At 37.4% G+C, this 18101-nt stretch overlaps 1 protein-coding gene across 1 annotated transcript in view; it reads left to right on the top strand.

Annotated features, from left to right (window-relative positions):
* The window catches only part of CNTLN (centlein), a gene marked incomplete at its 5' end in the record, with an annotated part of 142116 nt that extends 130677 nt beyond the window's left edge, over positions 1–11439 (top strand). Inside the window, one exon of the mRNA XM_021710978.1 lies at positions 9994–11439. Coding sequence (XP_021566653.1) covers positions 9994–10095 — 102 coding nt within the window. The remainder of the gene's footprint in view (positions 1–9993) is intronic.
* Positions 11440–18101: the final 6662 nt, after the last annotated feature.

Below are 18101 nucleotides of genomic sequence, written 5' to 3'. Positions count from 1 at the left end.
TTTACTGAGTGCCTATAGTATATAAAAGTGCTAGTCACCATGGAACACAAATGGGACGATACAAGTCCTCAATGACTTAAACTCTGAAGTTCGAAGTTAGTGTTAGTGAGAGTGTAGAGAAATTGGTGTGCTTACACATTGCTAATGGGAATGTAAAGTGGTACAGCTACTATGGTAGTTTCTCAAAAAACTGCCATGGAGTTACTATATTATCCAGCAATTTCACTTCTGGATATATCTCCAATAGAATTAAAAGCAGGGACTCGCCGGGCTCGGTGGCTCAGCCTGTAATCCCATGCCTTTGGGAGGCTGAGGTGAGTGGATTGCCTGAGCCCGTGGGTTCGAGACCCGCCTGAGCGCATGCCTGTAATTCCGGCTACTTGGAAGGCTTAGGCAGAAGGATCGCCGGAGCCCAGCAGGTCGAGGCTGCGGTGGCCGGGAGTGGCCACTGCACTCCAGTCTGGGTGACAGAGTGAGACTCCAACTCAAAAACAAACAAACAAACAAACAAAAAAGAAAGCAGGGACTCAAACAGATATATGTACACCAGTGCAAATAACAGCATTATTCACAATAGCCAAAATATAGAAATGGTTTACATGCCTGTTGATAAATGAATGGATAAACAAAATGTGGTATATATATAAAATTGATTATTCAACCTTAAAAAAAGAATTAAGTACTGATTTATGCCACCATATGAATGAATCTTGAAGATATTATGCTAAGTGAAATAAGCCATGCACAAAAGGATACATACCCCACTCATAAGAGGTACCTAGAGTTGTCAAACTTATGGAAACATGAAGTAGAATGGTGGTCAGCTGGTAAGAGGAGGGGAATGGGAAATTATTGTTTAGTAGGTACAGAGTTTCAGTTTGGAAAGATGAAAAAGTTCTGGAGATAGATGGCAATAGTTACAACACAACATGAACGTAATTAATACCACTGAGTAATTGACTTAAATGTGGTTAAAATGATAAAATTTAAGATATTTCTATAACATACACAATTTTCTAAAAAATCTAAAGTAGAATTTATAGTCAGTATATTGGGGATATATACACAGGTACTATTCCTCTTCATCATGATTTAATTGATTTAATTTACAGAAGTACCCTTACCTCCTTATTCCCAATGCGTTGAGAGGCTCTTGTTAATATAAGAGCCAAATTAGTATAACCCATCTCTGCCTTCTGGATAGATATATTCCTTGAGGACACAATGCATAATCTTTCATCTCCTATAATATGCTAAGGGAAAACAAAAGTCAGCAAATTATACCCTTAACATATGGTTTACCCAGAGAACCAGTAGAGAAAAAAATCACTCCTGTTCCTGCACTTGAAGCCCAGCCTATGTCACCTCATTCTGTTTTTTGTAATTCTCAAGGGATATCATCAAGAACACTTTTCATCTAGATTTAGAACTAGATTTTGCCTTGACCTGTAGAAAACAGAACAAGATATATGAAGGAGGTACTATGAGGTAATTAAATCAAAACACTATATTTAACATTTTTGCATTGTAAAATACTTAAGCCAACCAAAATACTTAAGCTTCCAGAGCATGAGCTCTGCTTTGTGGAATAATAGGAAATTCAGTAACTGCTGAAGACATCCATTTTAAGCATTACGTGCCTGAAACTTATTCAGTTTCTCCTTATATTGACCAGAACTGTCTCCAGGCAGTATATTTGCAAAGGCTTGTAGTCACAAGACCTGAGTGTGTATCCTGTCTCATAGCAGCATGTGAAGCAGTTAGTTCAAGGCAAGTAACTAAACCCTCCTTAACTCAATATCTTCAGCAGTAAAATAGAAAGGAAAAAAATACTACCTCACAGACTGGGAATGATAAAATAATGCATGTCAAAATACAATGTCACCTGAGAAAGTGTTTTGTCACTCTTTAAAAGGATAATAATAGTTGAGGCCAAGGGAAAATGTATGGAAAATAAATAAAACTATATATGGAAAATAAATCTGGTGATTTTCTGTGCTTAATTATTTTTAATTTATTCTAAAAACATATCTTCGTGCCAGATTGGTCCAAGTCACCCCAGAAGTTTCCTAGCCCCATTGCCTAGCACATAATGCAGTCGCGCACTGCGTAAGGACATTCCAGTCACTGACTTCCGTCATTGTACAACAGTGATCCCTTAAGATTATAGTGGAGCTGAAAAATTCCTATCACCAAGTGATATCATGGCCATCGTAACATCACAGCACAACACATCACTCATGTATTTGTGGCAATGCTGGTGTAAGCAAATCTGCCGTGCTGTCAATCATATCAAAGTATAGCACATACGGTTATCTACAGTACACAGCTCTCGATAATGATAACAGTTGGCTGTTACTAGTTTGTGTATTTGCAACACCATACTTTAAATCATTATTTTAGAATATACTCCTTTTGCTTATTAAAAATAAAAAAGCTTAGGCAGGTCCTTCTGGAGGTATTCCAGAAGAAGACATTGTTATCATAGGAGATGACAGCTCCATGTGTTCTTGCCCCTGAAGACCTTCCAGTGGGACAAGAGGTGGAGGTGGAAGACAGTGACTCCGATGATTCTGACCCTGTGTAGGCTTAGGCTAAACTATGTGTCTGTCTTTGTTTAAAAGTATAAAGTTCATAAAGTTAAAAAATGGAAAAATACTTATAGAATAGGGGTATAAAGAAAGGAATGTTTTTTGTAGTTATGAACCCTGACTGGTCCATGTCCTAAAGAAAATATTTTTAACAGTTCTAAGTTAGAGACAGAAAAAAGTAATTTATATAGTTGTATAATGTATTCATATTTTAAGCTAAATGCTGTTACAAAAGAGTCAAGAAGTTTTTTAAAAATTAAAGTTTATAAAGGAAAAAGTTATGGTAAGCTAAAATTAATTTATTACTGAAGAAAAAAGGATATTTAAATAAAAATTTAGTGTAGCCTAGGTGTACGGCGTTTATTAAGTCTACAGTAGTGTACAGTAGTGTACAGTAGTGTTCATGCCTTCACACCCACTTCCCCACCACCCACTGACTCACGCAGAGCAGCTTCCAGTCCTGCAGGCTCTATTCTTGATACGTGCCCTATACGGTATACCATTTTTAAAAACCTTTATAAAAGGCTTATCACCTTTATTAAAAACTGCTACTGTACCTTTTCTATGTTTATATATTTAGACACACAAACACTCTTATGTTACAGATGCCTACAGTATTCAGTAACATGCTGTGCAGATTTGAGCCTAGGAGCAATAGACCATGCCACATAGCCCAGGTGTGTAGTACGCTCTACCACCGAGGTTGGTGTAAGTGCACTCTAGGATGATGACACAGCCTGGTGACACATCTCACATTGTATCCTTGTTAAGCAATGCATAACTATATTTGATGAATGCTCTTAATGACTGTGTATAATCCATCATCCACATTTACCCAAATTCTGGAGTGAATTATATTTAAATCAACATTTAGTGACACAAGGGTAAACAAGAGACTGGCTAATTCACATCTTTTGTGGATATTTCCTAATCCCTTTTACTTTTCCTACTTTTATGACTAAGTATAGTCTTAGTCATTTGGGGCTGCTACAACAAAATACCATAGACTGGGTAACTTAAACAACAGACCTTTATTTCTCATAGTTCTGGAGTTTGGGAGGTCCAAGATCAGGCACTCTTCCTGGTTTTTAGGTTGTGGTCTTCTCATTGTATTCTTTACATAGCAGAGAGAGAAAGAGAGAAAGGGTGAGGGAAGGGAGGAAGAGAGGGAAGGAGGGAGGAAATGAGAGAGAGGACGCAAGCTCTCGTATCTCTTCTTACACAGGCATTAATCCTATTTATGAGGCTTCTACCCATGAGTTTTGTGGGAACATAGTGTTCATAACAAGGGTCTACCTACTAAATACTTTTTATATCAGTTAAGCTGTTTCTTTTCCTGAATTGAGTTTATATTCATTGGTAAACATTGGTATTCATACTTAGTACTATTGAGACCCAAAATAATTTCTTTACTGTTGACATAAAGAGGGCCCCCTTTGTGTTACAGTAGGCCATGGACTCTTAAAGGATACTCTCAGGTGTGCATATCTCATCTAGTCATGAAGAGCATGTGGAGACCGGACATGTTCCCTTAAAGTATATATACCATACAATTTCTGGCATTTGAGAAGAAAGTCAGTCATATTAGGATAGACTGAATACAAGTATTGCAGTGTATTATTTGTGATTATATGTGCTGGCTTTGCTAGAAGACAACTAGGACCTTGAAAAGGTCTTGCAGGGGCTTGGAGAAGATGGATAAAACAGTAGGAAGATGTCAGGCTCCATGTGAAGCCAATGTCCAAAAAGGTCACCGGGGTCCAAACTGATGTCCAAGGGGACTGTGAGGGCACAGCAGTAGGCTCTGATCTGTGAGAACATTGGTAAAAGGGACTTGGTGGGAAATGAGGGAAAGACCACTGTCAGTTGCTGAGGACCCAGTGGCCAGGGGTTAGGCTAATTCTCAAGACAGAGAATTATAGTGTCACTCAGGACCCAGACAGGAAGCCTAATCACAGCCTAGAGATACTGTTGGGTTTGAAGGGATAACTAATTCAAACGTTCAAGCATTTGTCTTCTGTTCTATATAACTTACCGTGACCATAAAGAGCTTGCTAGCAGTTGTTTTACTAAGTCCTGAAGTTTCTAACCAAGGATCTCCCCCATCCCAAGGGCTTTATAAATAGGATAGATCATCCATTTACTTTAAGTGTTATGGAAGCACTCCTCGAGGCAAAAGAACAAATAAGATAACAAATTCTTTCAACACTTTGTTCTTAAATGTCTTATAACTTCTAGTGTAAGATTCAAAATTAAAGGGAACACAAAGTATAACCTTTACCATTGCTGTCAATTTCAGCAGAACTGCAGGAGTTGTATCTATTAGGAAGATAGTAGAAATATAAGCAACATCAGGCTCAGCCTGTAATCCCGCGCCTTTGGGAGGCTGAGGTGAGTGGATTGCTTGAGCCCGTGGGTTCGAGACCCGCCTGGGCAGGCGAGACCTCATCTCTACAATAAAATCAAAAAATTAGCCAGGCGTGGTAGCGCGCGCCTGTAATTCCGGCTACTCGGAAGGCTGAGGCGGAAGGATGGCCAGAGCCCAGCAGGTCGAGGCTGCGGTGGCCGGGAGCAGCCACTGCACTCCAGTCTGGGTGACAGAGTGAGACTCCAACTCAAAAAAAAAAAAAAAAAAAAAGACAATGTCAAATTTAAGTTATAAATAAATTGTTCCTTCAGATGGCATTCTTGGTTATTTTAGCAAATCCAGTCTTTTAATTACAAGGTAATAGAGTATATCCTGTACAAATAGATATGTGTGTATGCTTGTGTATATGTATATGTGATATGTATGTGTATGGGTATATAAATAAATGCATAAATATTGATGCCAAATTTTGCACCTTTGTTTTTTTATAATAAACTACATTGGACTTTCTTACTAAAGTCTCAGAGTCCCATTAAAACAGGTTCTTTTTAAAAGAACAGATGAAACACATGGCAGCATAGTTGTTGGGTTTGTCCTGTCAGATGTATTTCATAGGTGCTATATTTGTATTTGATGCAAATAGAATATATTTGATAGGGTGCAATTGACCAGTCGGACTGCTACCTCAATCCAGCTCTAAAATCCTATCAGCAAAAGGACTGTTGTGTCCTTCTATATCTGAGGGATTTCTAGAATAACCTTTAGCCCCCTTTCAGAATGCAAATAGAGATAATGAATTTAATCTAAACTGCTTGTATGAAATAAACTTAATATACTTAATGCACTTAATCTTGATTCTAAAGTAGCAGAAGGTTCAGGTATCCCGCTCTTCGTGTTTTTAAAATATTTCGCACTTTTAAAAAGTATGGCAAATAAATAAGCAGACTATGTGAATATTTTTTTAAAACTTTCCATATTTTAAAAATGGCTTTAGTCCTGACTCTGTCTAGCACCGAATGCTGAGAAGTGATGTTCATGTAGTATGTGCGATTCTGAAGTGCTTTCGTGACTCACCTAAGATTAAATTATGTTCCATCAAGACTTCAGGTTAACTATAATTTTTTGGCTTTGTAATCAGTAGATTAAGGAGACATTCGTACATTTCAAGAATTGCTTAAATTCTGATATCCAGATTTAAGTATAAACATATGATGAGACTTTTAAACATACAATTAAAGTTATTCATCATGATTTGCCATGTTACCAGTATTAAATTACAGTTACATTGGAGCCTAAGTCAAATGGTTAAAAGTAAGCCTGGCTGGGCTTGGTGGCTCAGCCTGTAATCCCGCGCCTTTGGGAGGCTGAGGTGAGTGGATTGCCTGAGCCCGTGGGTTTGAGACCCGCCTAGGCAGGCGAGACCTCATCTCTACAATAAATCAAAAAATTAGCCGAGTGTGGTAGTGCGCGCCTGTAATTCCAGCTACTCGGAAGCCTGAGTCAGAAGGATCGCTGGAGCCCAGCAGGTGGAGGCTGCGGTGGCCAGGAGCGGCCACTGCACTCCAGTCTGGGTGACAGAGTCAGACTCCAACTCAAAAAAAAAAAAGCAGTAAGCCAGTAACATACCTAAGGAGTACCTTCCTGGAATATTATGCATGCAAATTATTTCTTCATGTGAAGATCTCTTCACTTTATATTTCTAAGTTACTCAGCTCTGGAACTTACTACTCAGAGACTTATCATGGTCCAAAGGAAGGGAAAAAATAACCAGGACTGATCAAGATAAGGTTAACTATAATTTATGATAGTTAAGAATTAATGTACTATAAGTAAAAACTCTCAATAAATTAAAATTACCAGTTAATGTGAAAATTCCATTCTTAACCATTTTCATAAACAAAAAAATGTGTTGATTCATTCTAGACTAAGCAGAAATTTATATTTGTACAATCTATGAAAAAAGTTTGCTAAATAAATGAATAGTATAAACTTGGTAAAAGAGGCATTTTTAAAACTAAAGTTGTTAGTGCATTATTTGAATACATATTGAATTGAGTATATTCCATAAAGCAGTAACTATTTGTAAAATAGGAGAGACATCTACTTAAATTGTTTTAGTTGACAGTTACCTTAAGTTGTTGTATCATTTGAAAGCAGTAAGTATATTTTATGAAATGTTTTATAATCTGCCGTTTTCCTCTAAATTTGCTTCAATTATTAACTGTTGTATTATAACATTGCATAAGTTTTCTATCATAAAATAATTTTGCAAAGACTCTTTGAGAGCTGGATTTCCATTACCAATAAAATATAAGTTATAAACAACAAGTAAACACTGGACTTAGAGGAAAAAGGTCAATTAGTTCATTAAAAAAAGGAAAGTAGAAAAATTGGATTAAAATAAGTTTTAAAAATCTCAAGAGAACTTGTAAGACATGTGACAATTACTTGTAAGACATAAAGACAATCACTATTCTTCTGAATTGTTTATAAACAAATAGGTTCTTGCAAGGGCAATAGATGTGCACATAATGTGTATCTTGATGTAAGGGTTTACTGCTTTTTGAAATCCAAAATGTGTCAGCCTCTATACAGAGATTAAAGGAAGCTTACAGTTCAATAAAACAGGATTGGCAGGCAGTTGTATTTAACTTTGGGACTTTTCATTTTAGGGGAGCCAGGGAAAGAGAATAAAGGGAATTGTTGGCAATAAATTAGTAAATGGACCTCTTGTTTCACATTGACGGCTTCCTGGAAGAGAAGTTCTTTGAGATAGATTTTTTAAAGGGAATGATTGTGTTGAAAATTGTTCAGATCACAAGATAGCCAGTAGATATGGATTTAAGCTTGAAAATGAAATTTGCAAATAAGAGTTTTAGTATCAATACATTGTGGCCTGGTGAAAGGTGTGTGACATTATTACACAGGAAATTTTATAGCCAGCATGTTTCCCAAAGTGTGTTCCATGGATCAGTAGTTCAGCATAATAAGTACATTATTAGAAAAGGATGGACAAATAAATTTAGAAATAAGGTATTACATTGCCCTTTTGGAGAAATACAGTGCCTGTTAGCCTCTTAAAGACTCGAGTCTTAAAATAAAGGAACTGTTTTAAAGTTTGGTTTCCCACATTTATTTGATCAGAGAATCATTCTTTTTAGGACAATTTCAGGAAATGAATTTTTAAACATTCCTGCTTTTGTTTCTATCAGCAAGGAGTGGAAAATTATTCTCATCTTGCATCTTCCTTTCTGATAGAAATGCATATGCAACTGAGTGGCATAGTTCAAATAGAAGCTGCCTAATAGTTTTATTTTGAGTGTTTGCTTTTTTAACACCTAATTTTACTGCTATGAAGATTTAAAGTATCGTATCTGTAAAACTGGCAATTTTTATTGGCAATGTGGCAACTTCACATCTAAGAGGAGCAACTTATCAAAATTAAAATTTTCTGTTAATATCTTCTTCAAGAAGAGAATCAAACATATTCTTTTTTCTTGGTTCTAAATATACTTTTCTCACTTTCTCACATTTCTGAAATTGAGATGCATTTGCAGCATGTGTATGCTTAACATGGTAGGTTCCCCCCACCCCCAGAAAAGCTGTTTGTAAGACACTGTGTATATCTTCTATTCAGCTATATCTTAAAACTGAAGAAATGGCTTTTGTGGTACCTTATACTTTCTTCAGTAGTAAGTTTCAAGTAACAAACATGTAAAGCTCCATTGTTTCTGGGGAACAGACACAGACTCAGACTTCCTTAGGAGAAGGCAGGTTACTATAAAGATAAGAGGCAAGTTAAACTATAAAGCTCTTTATGACCAAGGCAGTTCCCTGGAGCCACTTTGGTCTGTTTCTCTGTCATGGCTCATGTGGTCAGTTTGTGCCTGTCTGCTATGCAGCTCTACTGCCACAGCCAATTTTTTCTCTTTTCACCAGTTCAAATTCAGGATAGAGCCATTCTGATTGGTTTAACTTACTACAATACCTCTGGCTGAGTGCTGTACAGAGGTCATCGGGCTGTCTTGGGCTGGGTGCTGACAGTGATGCCGTCAGTGCCATCCTAGCACAAAAAGGGACCTGATGCTACTTCTCTGCCTGGGGTGGGGGTAGGGGGAGGTTTGCTGAGCATGATAAGAAATCTCACTAATGTATTCAGGTAAACAAAAGTAGTCTTTCCCTGGTTGATCGAAAGGACAAATTCAAGAAATGACTTAATGAGCTTCTTAATTATTACAGACCTTTTCTATAATACTACGTAACTGGGAACAAGAATAGATAGAAGTTGGTAGGGCTATGGGAAGGAATCGGGGCAACGTTTCAGATTTTCTTCTACTTACAGCCCATAACTGTTGATCTGTATTATATGAGTTGGAATTCTACAGGCAACCCAGTGAAGCACAGGGAACAATAATACTACCAGAAAAGTTATATAAATTATGAAATTTAAAAAGGTACTCTGCATTTCATAAACTCAGCAGTTTGCAACATGTGTATTACACTTTGATATGCCAAACAACTTTTCTATCACAACTTAATCAATGGGTATTCTTTTGCCATTTTTTTCCTCTGAAGTTTTTCTCCTACAACTCTTGAGATGTTCAGTTCTCACACAGACAAGTGTATTGATAGTTCCCTCTCATTCTTTCATGAGTGATGAACATACAGTACTACTTCTGTGGGCCTGTGTGCCCTAGAGATGACTGTAACCTACTATTGATCAGCTGATTGAAGATAAATGGCTTAGCTGCTTGTATTGCAGATTACATCATTAACATGGTCAGTAAACCATGAATTGTTCAATAAGGCGTTTATCTTTTTTCATTTTACTTCTCTTTTATCATTTTTATTAGAAAAGACAAAATTGCCCACACTAACCAGCGAGATCAGTTGAAAAGAGATCCAACGGGGTACCATTATGGGCGCAGAGTTACAGATAGCTGAGTTCTAATGGTTTGATGATATCTGGTATATGTTTTTGAACGAAAGAAAATACAGAGTTTTAATACTCTTTTTTGTGTGTTTCTCTTGCAGCTTCCTTTTGCTTCATATTTACTAGAAGCAGTACTGGAGAAAATAAATGAACAAAAGAAACTAGTTGAAGGATATTTCACAATTATGAAAGATATTAGGTGATATTAAAATGGAGAGCTTTTCCTCAAATGTGGAAACTTATGTGGTGTGATTGGAAAACATGTATTGCAGTCCTGATACAGCATCTGCTCCAGCCATCAATAGTCAGGTTCAATACCAAAATAAGAAGTCTCTGAAACTAATTAATTGCTGAACAAGTGAAACTAATTAAGTGCATAGCTATTTAAAAGGAAATAGTGTAGCATTTGATTGTTGAATACAAATATTGCCACAAATCAATGCAAACCTAAAAATGATTTTCCTTCCAGTGCATTAAAAGAAACTAGATAGAACAAGCTTGGTACACACAGATTGGTCTGACCATAAAAAGAAAAAAGTGTAAAGTGGGGATTTAATGTTTTAAGTTTCATAAAGAAACCAGACTTTTTACATTATACTGCTATAGCTGGCCTTAAAAACTTTTTGTGTAGTGTGATTGGAAAACATTCATTGTAGTCCTGATACAATATCAACAGTGATCAACAAATTTGTATTGTAAGCAAGTGTAAAATGAAACATCGTAATGTTAGGATTAGCATTTAGTGAAATAAATTGTGTGGTCCAACTGTGTCTGTTCTTATTGACACACTGGATTATAAAGGAGATAGTATATATTGCTAAAACTATTTGACAAAAATAAAATTATTTTTTTCTTCTGTCTGTCTTTTAAATTCACAGTTCTGTACTTTGTGCGGTCATTTAAATTAGCAAGGAATCATAGACCCACTACATAAAATTAGACTAAACCTAGCAGGACTCCTACTGTTGTCCCTTAATTAAAATTATATTCTTAACAATGATGCTGTCCTTACTTAGATTCCTGAACGTTCCTGCCTCATTTCACCTCTTCGCTTTGTTTCTGCCACATCCTTTTCGATTCCTCTGATTTACCAAACTCATGCCTGCCTCCCAGGTATGCCTTTGGTATTCTTTCTCTTCAGTATTTCTGTACTCAACTTTCCTCATGGCCAGCTCTTCTATCATTCAAGTTCACCTTCCCCATTCCTTCAGAAACATTCTCTGACCACCTTATTATTTAATTTTCTTGCAGCACAAATTACCTATTTTTCTGTTCACTTATCTATTTTCTCCTTCTCCTCCTTTAGAGTGTAGGTCCCCTGAGATTAAGGCAGGGGTGGCAAATTATAACTAGTAAGACATATGTGGCCTGGCCTGCCACCTGTTTTGTGTGGCCCACAAACTAAGAATAGGTTTTACATTATTAAATGGCTAAGAAAAAACAAACAAAAAATAATAATAAAAACAGGAGAATACTATTTTGTAGCATATGAAAATTATTTAAGATTCAAATTTTGGTGTTCATCAATAAAGTTTTATTGGAAAACAGTGGTGCTCATTCATTTCCATAGTGTTCGTGGCTGCTTTTACACTAGAGTGGTGCACCTGAGTGACTGTGGCATAGACTGTGCTGCCCTCATCCCTTTGCACTACTGCTGAGCACACTACAAATCACCATGACTCAGTTACACCTTGACAGCATTTCAAGTGCCAAGGATACTGCCTTACTGTAATTTTTTAAAACAAGAAGAGAGAAATGGCCGTCAAACGTCACACATTTAAGGCATGAAGTGAAGTGTGGGTTATTTTGTTACTGAATTAGATGGCAAAGCATTGTGTTTATTATGTAATGGCACTGTACTTATGCAGTATACATCAACATGACCAGACTCAGTACTCATCACAATATTCCCAACTCACCGAAAAGCAACGGAACGAAAAAACATTGCAGAACGTAAAATGTATTATCACAGCAGAATTTTGCTACAAAGATAAAAAGGAGACTGCGTAATATTACCCTGATACCAAAACCAGACAAAGATAGTGTGCAAAAAAGATGTGGTAGGCTGAAAAATGCCCATCAAGATGTTCACTACTTAATCCCTGTATCCTGGGAATTTGTTAATTATACGGCAAAAATGACTTTACAACTGTGATTAATTCAAGGATCTTGAGTGGGAAGATTATCTTGGATAATCCACGTGGATATCCATATGGGTCTGATGTAACCTCAATGGTTCTTACAAGAGGAAAGCAGGGGTCAGAGTCAGAGAAAGCAATGCTACCACAGGAGCTGAGAGAGACACTGGAAGATGCTATACCGTGGGCTTTAAATATGGAGGAAGGAGGCCTTCAACCAAAGAATGGAGGTGGCCCTTGGAGACTAGAAAAGGCAGGTAAACTGATTCTCCCCAGAGGCTCTGGAAAGAACCAGCCATGTCAACACCTTGACTTTAGCACAGTGAAACTGATTTGGGACATCCAGAACTATTATCTTATAAATTTTAGTTGCAACAATAGAAAATAAATACAATTTGCAAAAGTTTTGTTAAGAATTTTTATATCTCTGTTTATGAGGGATATTGGTCAGAAGATACACAGTCAAGACTGGTTCATTCAAAAATCCGTCAGTGTAAGCCACCATACTAACAGCTAAAGGAAAAAAATGTTATGATTATAAACTTGATGTAAAAAAACATTTTACACCTATTTATTTTTTTAAAACTCAGAAAACTAGGAACAGGAATTTCCTCCATTTGAGAAGAACATTTTTATAAAGCCTACAGTTAACCTGGTACTTAATAATGAAGACTGAGCACATCTCCTTACAATGAGGACAAGGCAAGGATGTCAACGCACCACTCTTATTTAACATGACACAGAAAATTCTTGCCAGCACAGTAAGACAAGAAAAAGAAATAAAAGGCATACAAATTGGAAAAGAAGAAGAAAAACTATCTCTTGAAAAACATTAATAAATTAACGAGTTCAGCAAGGTCTCAGCATAAAAAGTCAACATACAAAAATCAATTATATTTTTACAAACTAATAAATTAATGAAAATATGTGAAAACAAAAATACAACACAATTTGTAATTTTTCAAGATTACTTGAATATAAAATCTGAAGGGAAAAAAACCCCTATGCAGTACTGGTATACTACAAACTACAAAACATTAGTGAAGGAAATAAAAAAGATCTAAATAAGTAGGCACAGAGCCCAGATTGGTATACTCAACACAGAAAAGATGTCAGTTACCTCTAAATCAACAGACAAATTTAACACAATTCCTATTCATGTCACAGCAAGATATTTAGAAGATAGAGACAAGATTCTTCTAAAATTTATATGGAAAATTAAAGGAACTAGATAGCTAAGTCAACATTTTAAAGAAGAATAAAGTTGGAGAAATCACTACCTGATTTCAAGATGTATAGCTACACTCATCAGAGCTGTGTGGTATTGGCAGACGGCTAGAGACATAAATCAATGGGACAGAATAGAGAACCAAGAAATACACATATGCAAAATATGCCCAACTGATTTTAGACAAAGTTTCTAAAGCAATTTAGTAGAAGCAGAGTAGCCTTTTCAAAAAATGGTACTGAAGCAGTTGGGCTTCCTAGGGTTAAAAAATATATCTTGACCTAAACCTCATACATAAAGACACAAATCATCTCAAAATAGATCACACATGCAAATGTAAAATGTACAGGATAGCATGAATGAAAATATTCAGGACCTAAGACTTGGTGAAGAATTTCTAGACATGGCACCAAAAGCACGATGCATACAAGAAAAATTGGTAAATTTGACTTCATCAAAATACAAAACTTGCTCTGGGAAGAGACAAGCTATGGACTGGGAGAAACTATTTACAAGCCATATATCAGACAAAGGACTTAAATCTAAAATTAAGAATTCTAAAACCCCAAGAGTAATTCAACAATAACAACAAAACAATTCTCTGTGAGCAACATTTATGTCCTGGGAAATTGTGAAATACATGTAGAGACCAGGACTGCTACAAGCAAAAATTGTCATGATTTTGTGTGTTTTCGGAATATGGGACGGGCAGGAGTGAATATCACTCCTCAACACTAACCCTTACTCTCCTACTGAAAGCCTTGCCCATATTAATTATTCTTCAAAATTATGCAGGGTTCTGCCCAGTAGCACAAATGTTCTTTGGATTTAGAAAGTCTAAAGTGAAGATAATTATAAGAAATTTCTAGCCACAACGAGAAAGCCTTCCTGAGTGCTCTCAAATAACTATAAAGCCAAACAAGAAGAAAGAGTACCAGAAAGCATTTGTTGAGAGCCCTTTATTGGCCTATGATCAGAGGGATTCATGAGACTTGCTACTATTTTTAATTCCTACATTCCCATGCACATAACTGCCTTTGGTATTACCACAAATTTACATGAGTGGTTTAATATAACAGAGTAAAAGTGACCTTTTTAAAATCTGTGACATGAAAGGTTTCATCAAAAAGATGATTTTTTAAAGCCTCTTGGCTTACCTTGTAAACACACAAACACATATTTAACATTTTTTTTCTACTCGCCAGGGAATGGCAGGCACTACAAAGATTTTTGCCTAACACCCCAATCCTCTGTTTCCTTCCTTCTTCTTCAGCAACACACACGGTCCACAAAACCACAATCTTGACATCAGCTCCTTTCAACGCATTTTGCCACATTCAAATTTCCTTTCTCCTAACAGATGATCATTGAGAATGATCATCATAAAAAGAAGGTGATGCATTCCTGTCTCCTATACTTTAAAAAAAAAAAAATGTCCCTCTTGGTTAATGCTAACCTAGCATAAGGGACTCAGTTACTAGGAGAGGGGCATTAGAGACTTCCCTTGACTAGTGCTCACCCCAGTCTCAGAACCTGGAAGAATATATGTCTTTAACAGACTAAACCTACTCAAAACACTGTCTGCACATATTAGGAATACATTTAATAAAGAGAAACTAAAAGTAAAAGATATAAATGAAATTTGCCTTTTCCTGCCATGTCCTATTTCAAGTCACTACTATTTCACCTAAGGGAGACAAAAAAATCTTCCTGTCGTTTTTTTTGTTTCTCAGGCTTGGGACCTAGGTCTTTGAAGTTGAATCTCCATTGTAAGTTCCCTGGCCCAGAACATCTGATTGTATCTCACCTATCCTAGAATGTCTGCTGGCATCCTTTGTTTTAGTAGGTAATCCTCTCTGTATTCCATCAGTGCACCAAATTCTGACACTTTCCTCTTACAGTGACCGAAGTGCGCCAGAAAAAGAAAAGCATAGCCAGGGCATTTTTCTTTTCTGGATTTCCTTTTTATTTATTTTTATATAACTTTGTATTTCAAAATAATTTAACATTCACAAGAAGTTGCAGAAGCAGTGTTCTTGAGTACCCTTCACCCAGATTTCCTGAAGGATAACATATAACCATAGTACATTGTCAAAACCAGGAGATTGACATTGGTACAATACTTTTAATTCAAATATAGATTTCCCAAATTTCAAATTCATTTCTTGGAGTATTGTTTTATGACATTTTGTCACATGTATAGATTATGCCACCATTACCACATAATACAGAACTCTTCCCTCAACACAAAGAATAGACCTCATGTTACCCCCTTTCTATTCACATCCTTTCTTCAATCCTAACCCCTGGTAACCACTGGCCTGTTCTCCATCACTATAATTTTGTCACTTGGTGAATGTTATGTTGACAGAATTATAGAGTATATAACCTTTGATGATGTTGACCCTTTTCACAGAGCATAATGACCTTGAGATCCATCTAACTTGTGTGTATCTAGCTCATGTATTTTTACTGTGTAATAGCATCTCATTATGAGGATACACCACAAAGGACACATGCAATTACACACCCACTCTTGATGAACAGGGAGGGGCTGGGAAGGACTATGAAAAATTGGTGAAAGATAATCTGGGAAGAGGTATATAGATAGACCTCTCTGAATGAGCAAAGAACACGAAGAGACTGGTGTCCTGTGTAATGCTCACCAAAGGGTGCCCTCAGTGAAGGAGGATTTTAATAACCAAGTGGATGGGATGACTTGTGCTGCGGATGCCAGTCAACTGCTTTCTCCAGCCACCCTGGTCATTGTAAGCAAAGTGGCAATGGTGGCAGGAATGGAGATTATGCATGGCCCCAAAACATGGATCTACACTCACCAAGGCCTGCGTGGTTACAGCCACCACTATGATCCCAATCTGTCAACAGCAGAGACCAATACTGAGTCCCTGATGTGACACCATTCCCTGGAATGGTTAAAGCAGCTATCTGGTGGCAGGTTGATTACACTGGACCATTTCCATCATGGAAGGATTGTGCTTCATTGTTATCAGAACAGGCACTTACTCTGGATATGGATTTGCCTTCCCTGTGCAAAATGCTGCTGCCAAAACTCCCATCTGTGGCCTTATCTACCACCACGGCATGGCAACCAGCATTGCTTGTGATCGGGGAACTCACTTCACAGCAAAAAAAGTGTGGCAATGGGCCCATGCTCATGAAATTCATGTTCCTCACCATCTTAAAGTCACTGGCTTGATGGAATAGTGGAATCACCTTTTTGAAGTCTTGGGCACAGCGCCAGCTAAGTACAAAACCTTATAGGGCCAGGACAAGGTCTTCTAGCACACTCTCAATGTTTGGGATTAGTGTCTCATATGTGGTGCTGCTTCCCCGTCGCCAGGATTCATGGGTCCAGAAATCAAGGAGTGGAAATGGGAGTGGCACCATTCACAAGTATCCCTAGTAACCCATTAGCATAATGTTTTCTTCCTGTTCTCATGACCTTACACTTTGCTGTCCTAGAAGCCTTAGCTCCAGAGAGAGGCATGCTTCCACTTGCAGACAGTGATTCCATGCCACTGGAAATTAAGGCTGCTGCCTGGCCGCTTTGGACTCCTTGTCCTTGTGCTTTCTTTCTTTCTATTTTTTAAGACAGAACTAAAGTCTATTATCCACTTTCTACAGAGGGAAAGGGGCCTATACTCGTAGGCAAGCATGGCCTCGAAGGCTGGCTCCTTGGGCTTTCAAATCAACAGGCCAAGAAGGGAGTTACACTGTTGGCTGGGGTAATTGATCCTGATTGCCAAGGAAAAAAATTGACTATTACTCTACAAGAGAGGGAATGAAAAGTATACCTGGAATACAGGAGATCCCTTGGGGTATCTCTCAATATGACCATGCTCTGTGATCAAAGTAAATGGAAAACTGCCACAACCCGATTCAAATAAGGGTTCCTGATGGCCCAGACCCTTCAGCATTGAAGGTTTGGGCCACCGTACCTGATAAAGAACTACAATCACCCGAGGTACTTGCTGAGGACAAAGGGAATAGGTAGCAGAAGAAAGTAGCTATATATACCAGCTGTGACTACATGACCAATTACATAAATAAGAAATGGAGTTCTCATGAATATTTTCTGTTCATTTTGATATGAATTTGTTTGCATGTTGACAAGGGGTGGGCTTAATGGTTAACTTTATGTGTCAACTTTACTGGGCCATGGTACTCCAATATATGGTCAAACATTCTAGATGTTTCTGTGAGCATGTTTTGGGGCGAGATGGACATTTAAATCAGTAGATGTTGAGTGAACAGATAGCCTTGCACAATGTGGGGAAGGTCATTCAATCAGCCGAATACAACACCAAGTTTTAGCTAGTTACATATAAAGTCACTATGGATATTTATGTAAAGGTTTTTGTATGAATGTAAGCTTTCATTTCTCAAGAATATTCACCCCACGAGCATGATTGCTGGATCACACAGGTGTGTGTTTAACTTTACAACAAACTGCAAAAAGATGTTTTCTAGAATGGCTATACCGTTTTACAATCCCACTAACGGAGTCTGAGAGATGAAGTTGGTCTGTATCCTGTCCAGTACTTGGTATTGTTGGTACTTTTTCTTTTAGTCAATTTAATAGGTGTGTAGTAATGATATTTTTCTTTTTTAAGTTCTTTTCAGGCTCTACCATTCTCAGTCTGACTACATTTAAGTCATAATTTTCGATTTTTCTGTCTCTAAAACCTGTTTTTGTGGGCATTTTAGAAAGCAAAGGCTGGCTGGGCACAGTGGCTCACACCTATAATCCCAGCACTTTGGGAGACCGAGGTGAGAGGATTGCCTGAGCCCATGGAATCGAGACTAGCCTGGGCAACTTGGC

The sequence above is a fragment of the Carlito syrichta genome, unplaced genomic scaffold (genome assembly GCF_000164805.1).
Source record: "Carlito syrichta isolate Samal-C Ts95f unplaced genomic scaffold, Tarsius_syrichta-2.0.1 Scaffold80798, whole genome shotgun sequence".
NCBI classification, from domain to species: Eukaryota; Metazoa; Chordata; class Mammalia; order Primates; family Tarsiidae; genus Carlito; species Carlito syrichta.
The sequence above is the reverse complement of the archived record's forward strand: the minus strand, read 5'-3'. Positions and strand labels throughout refer to the sequence as shown.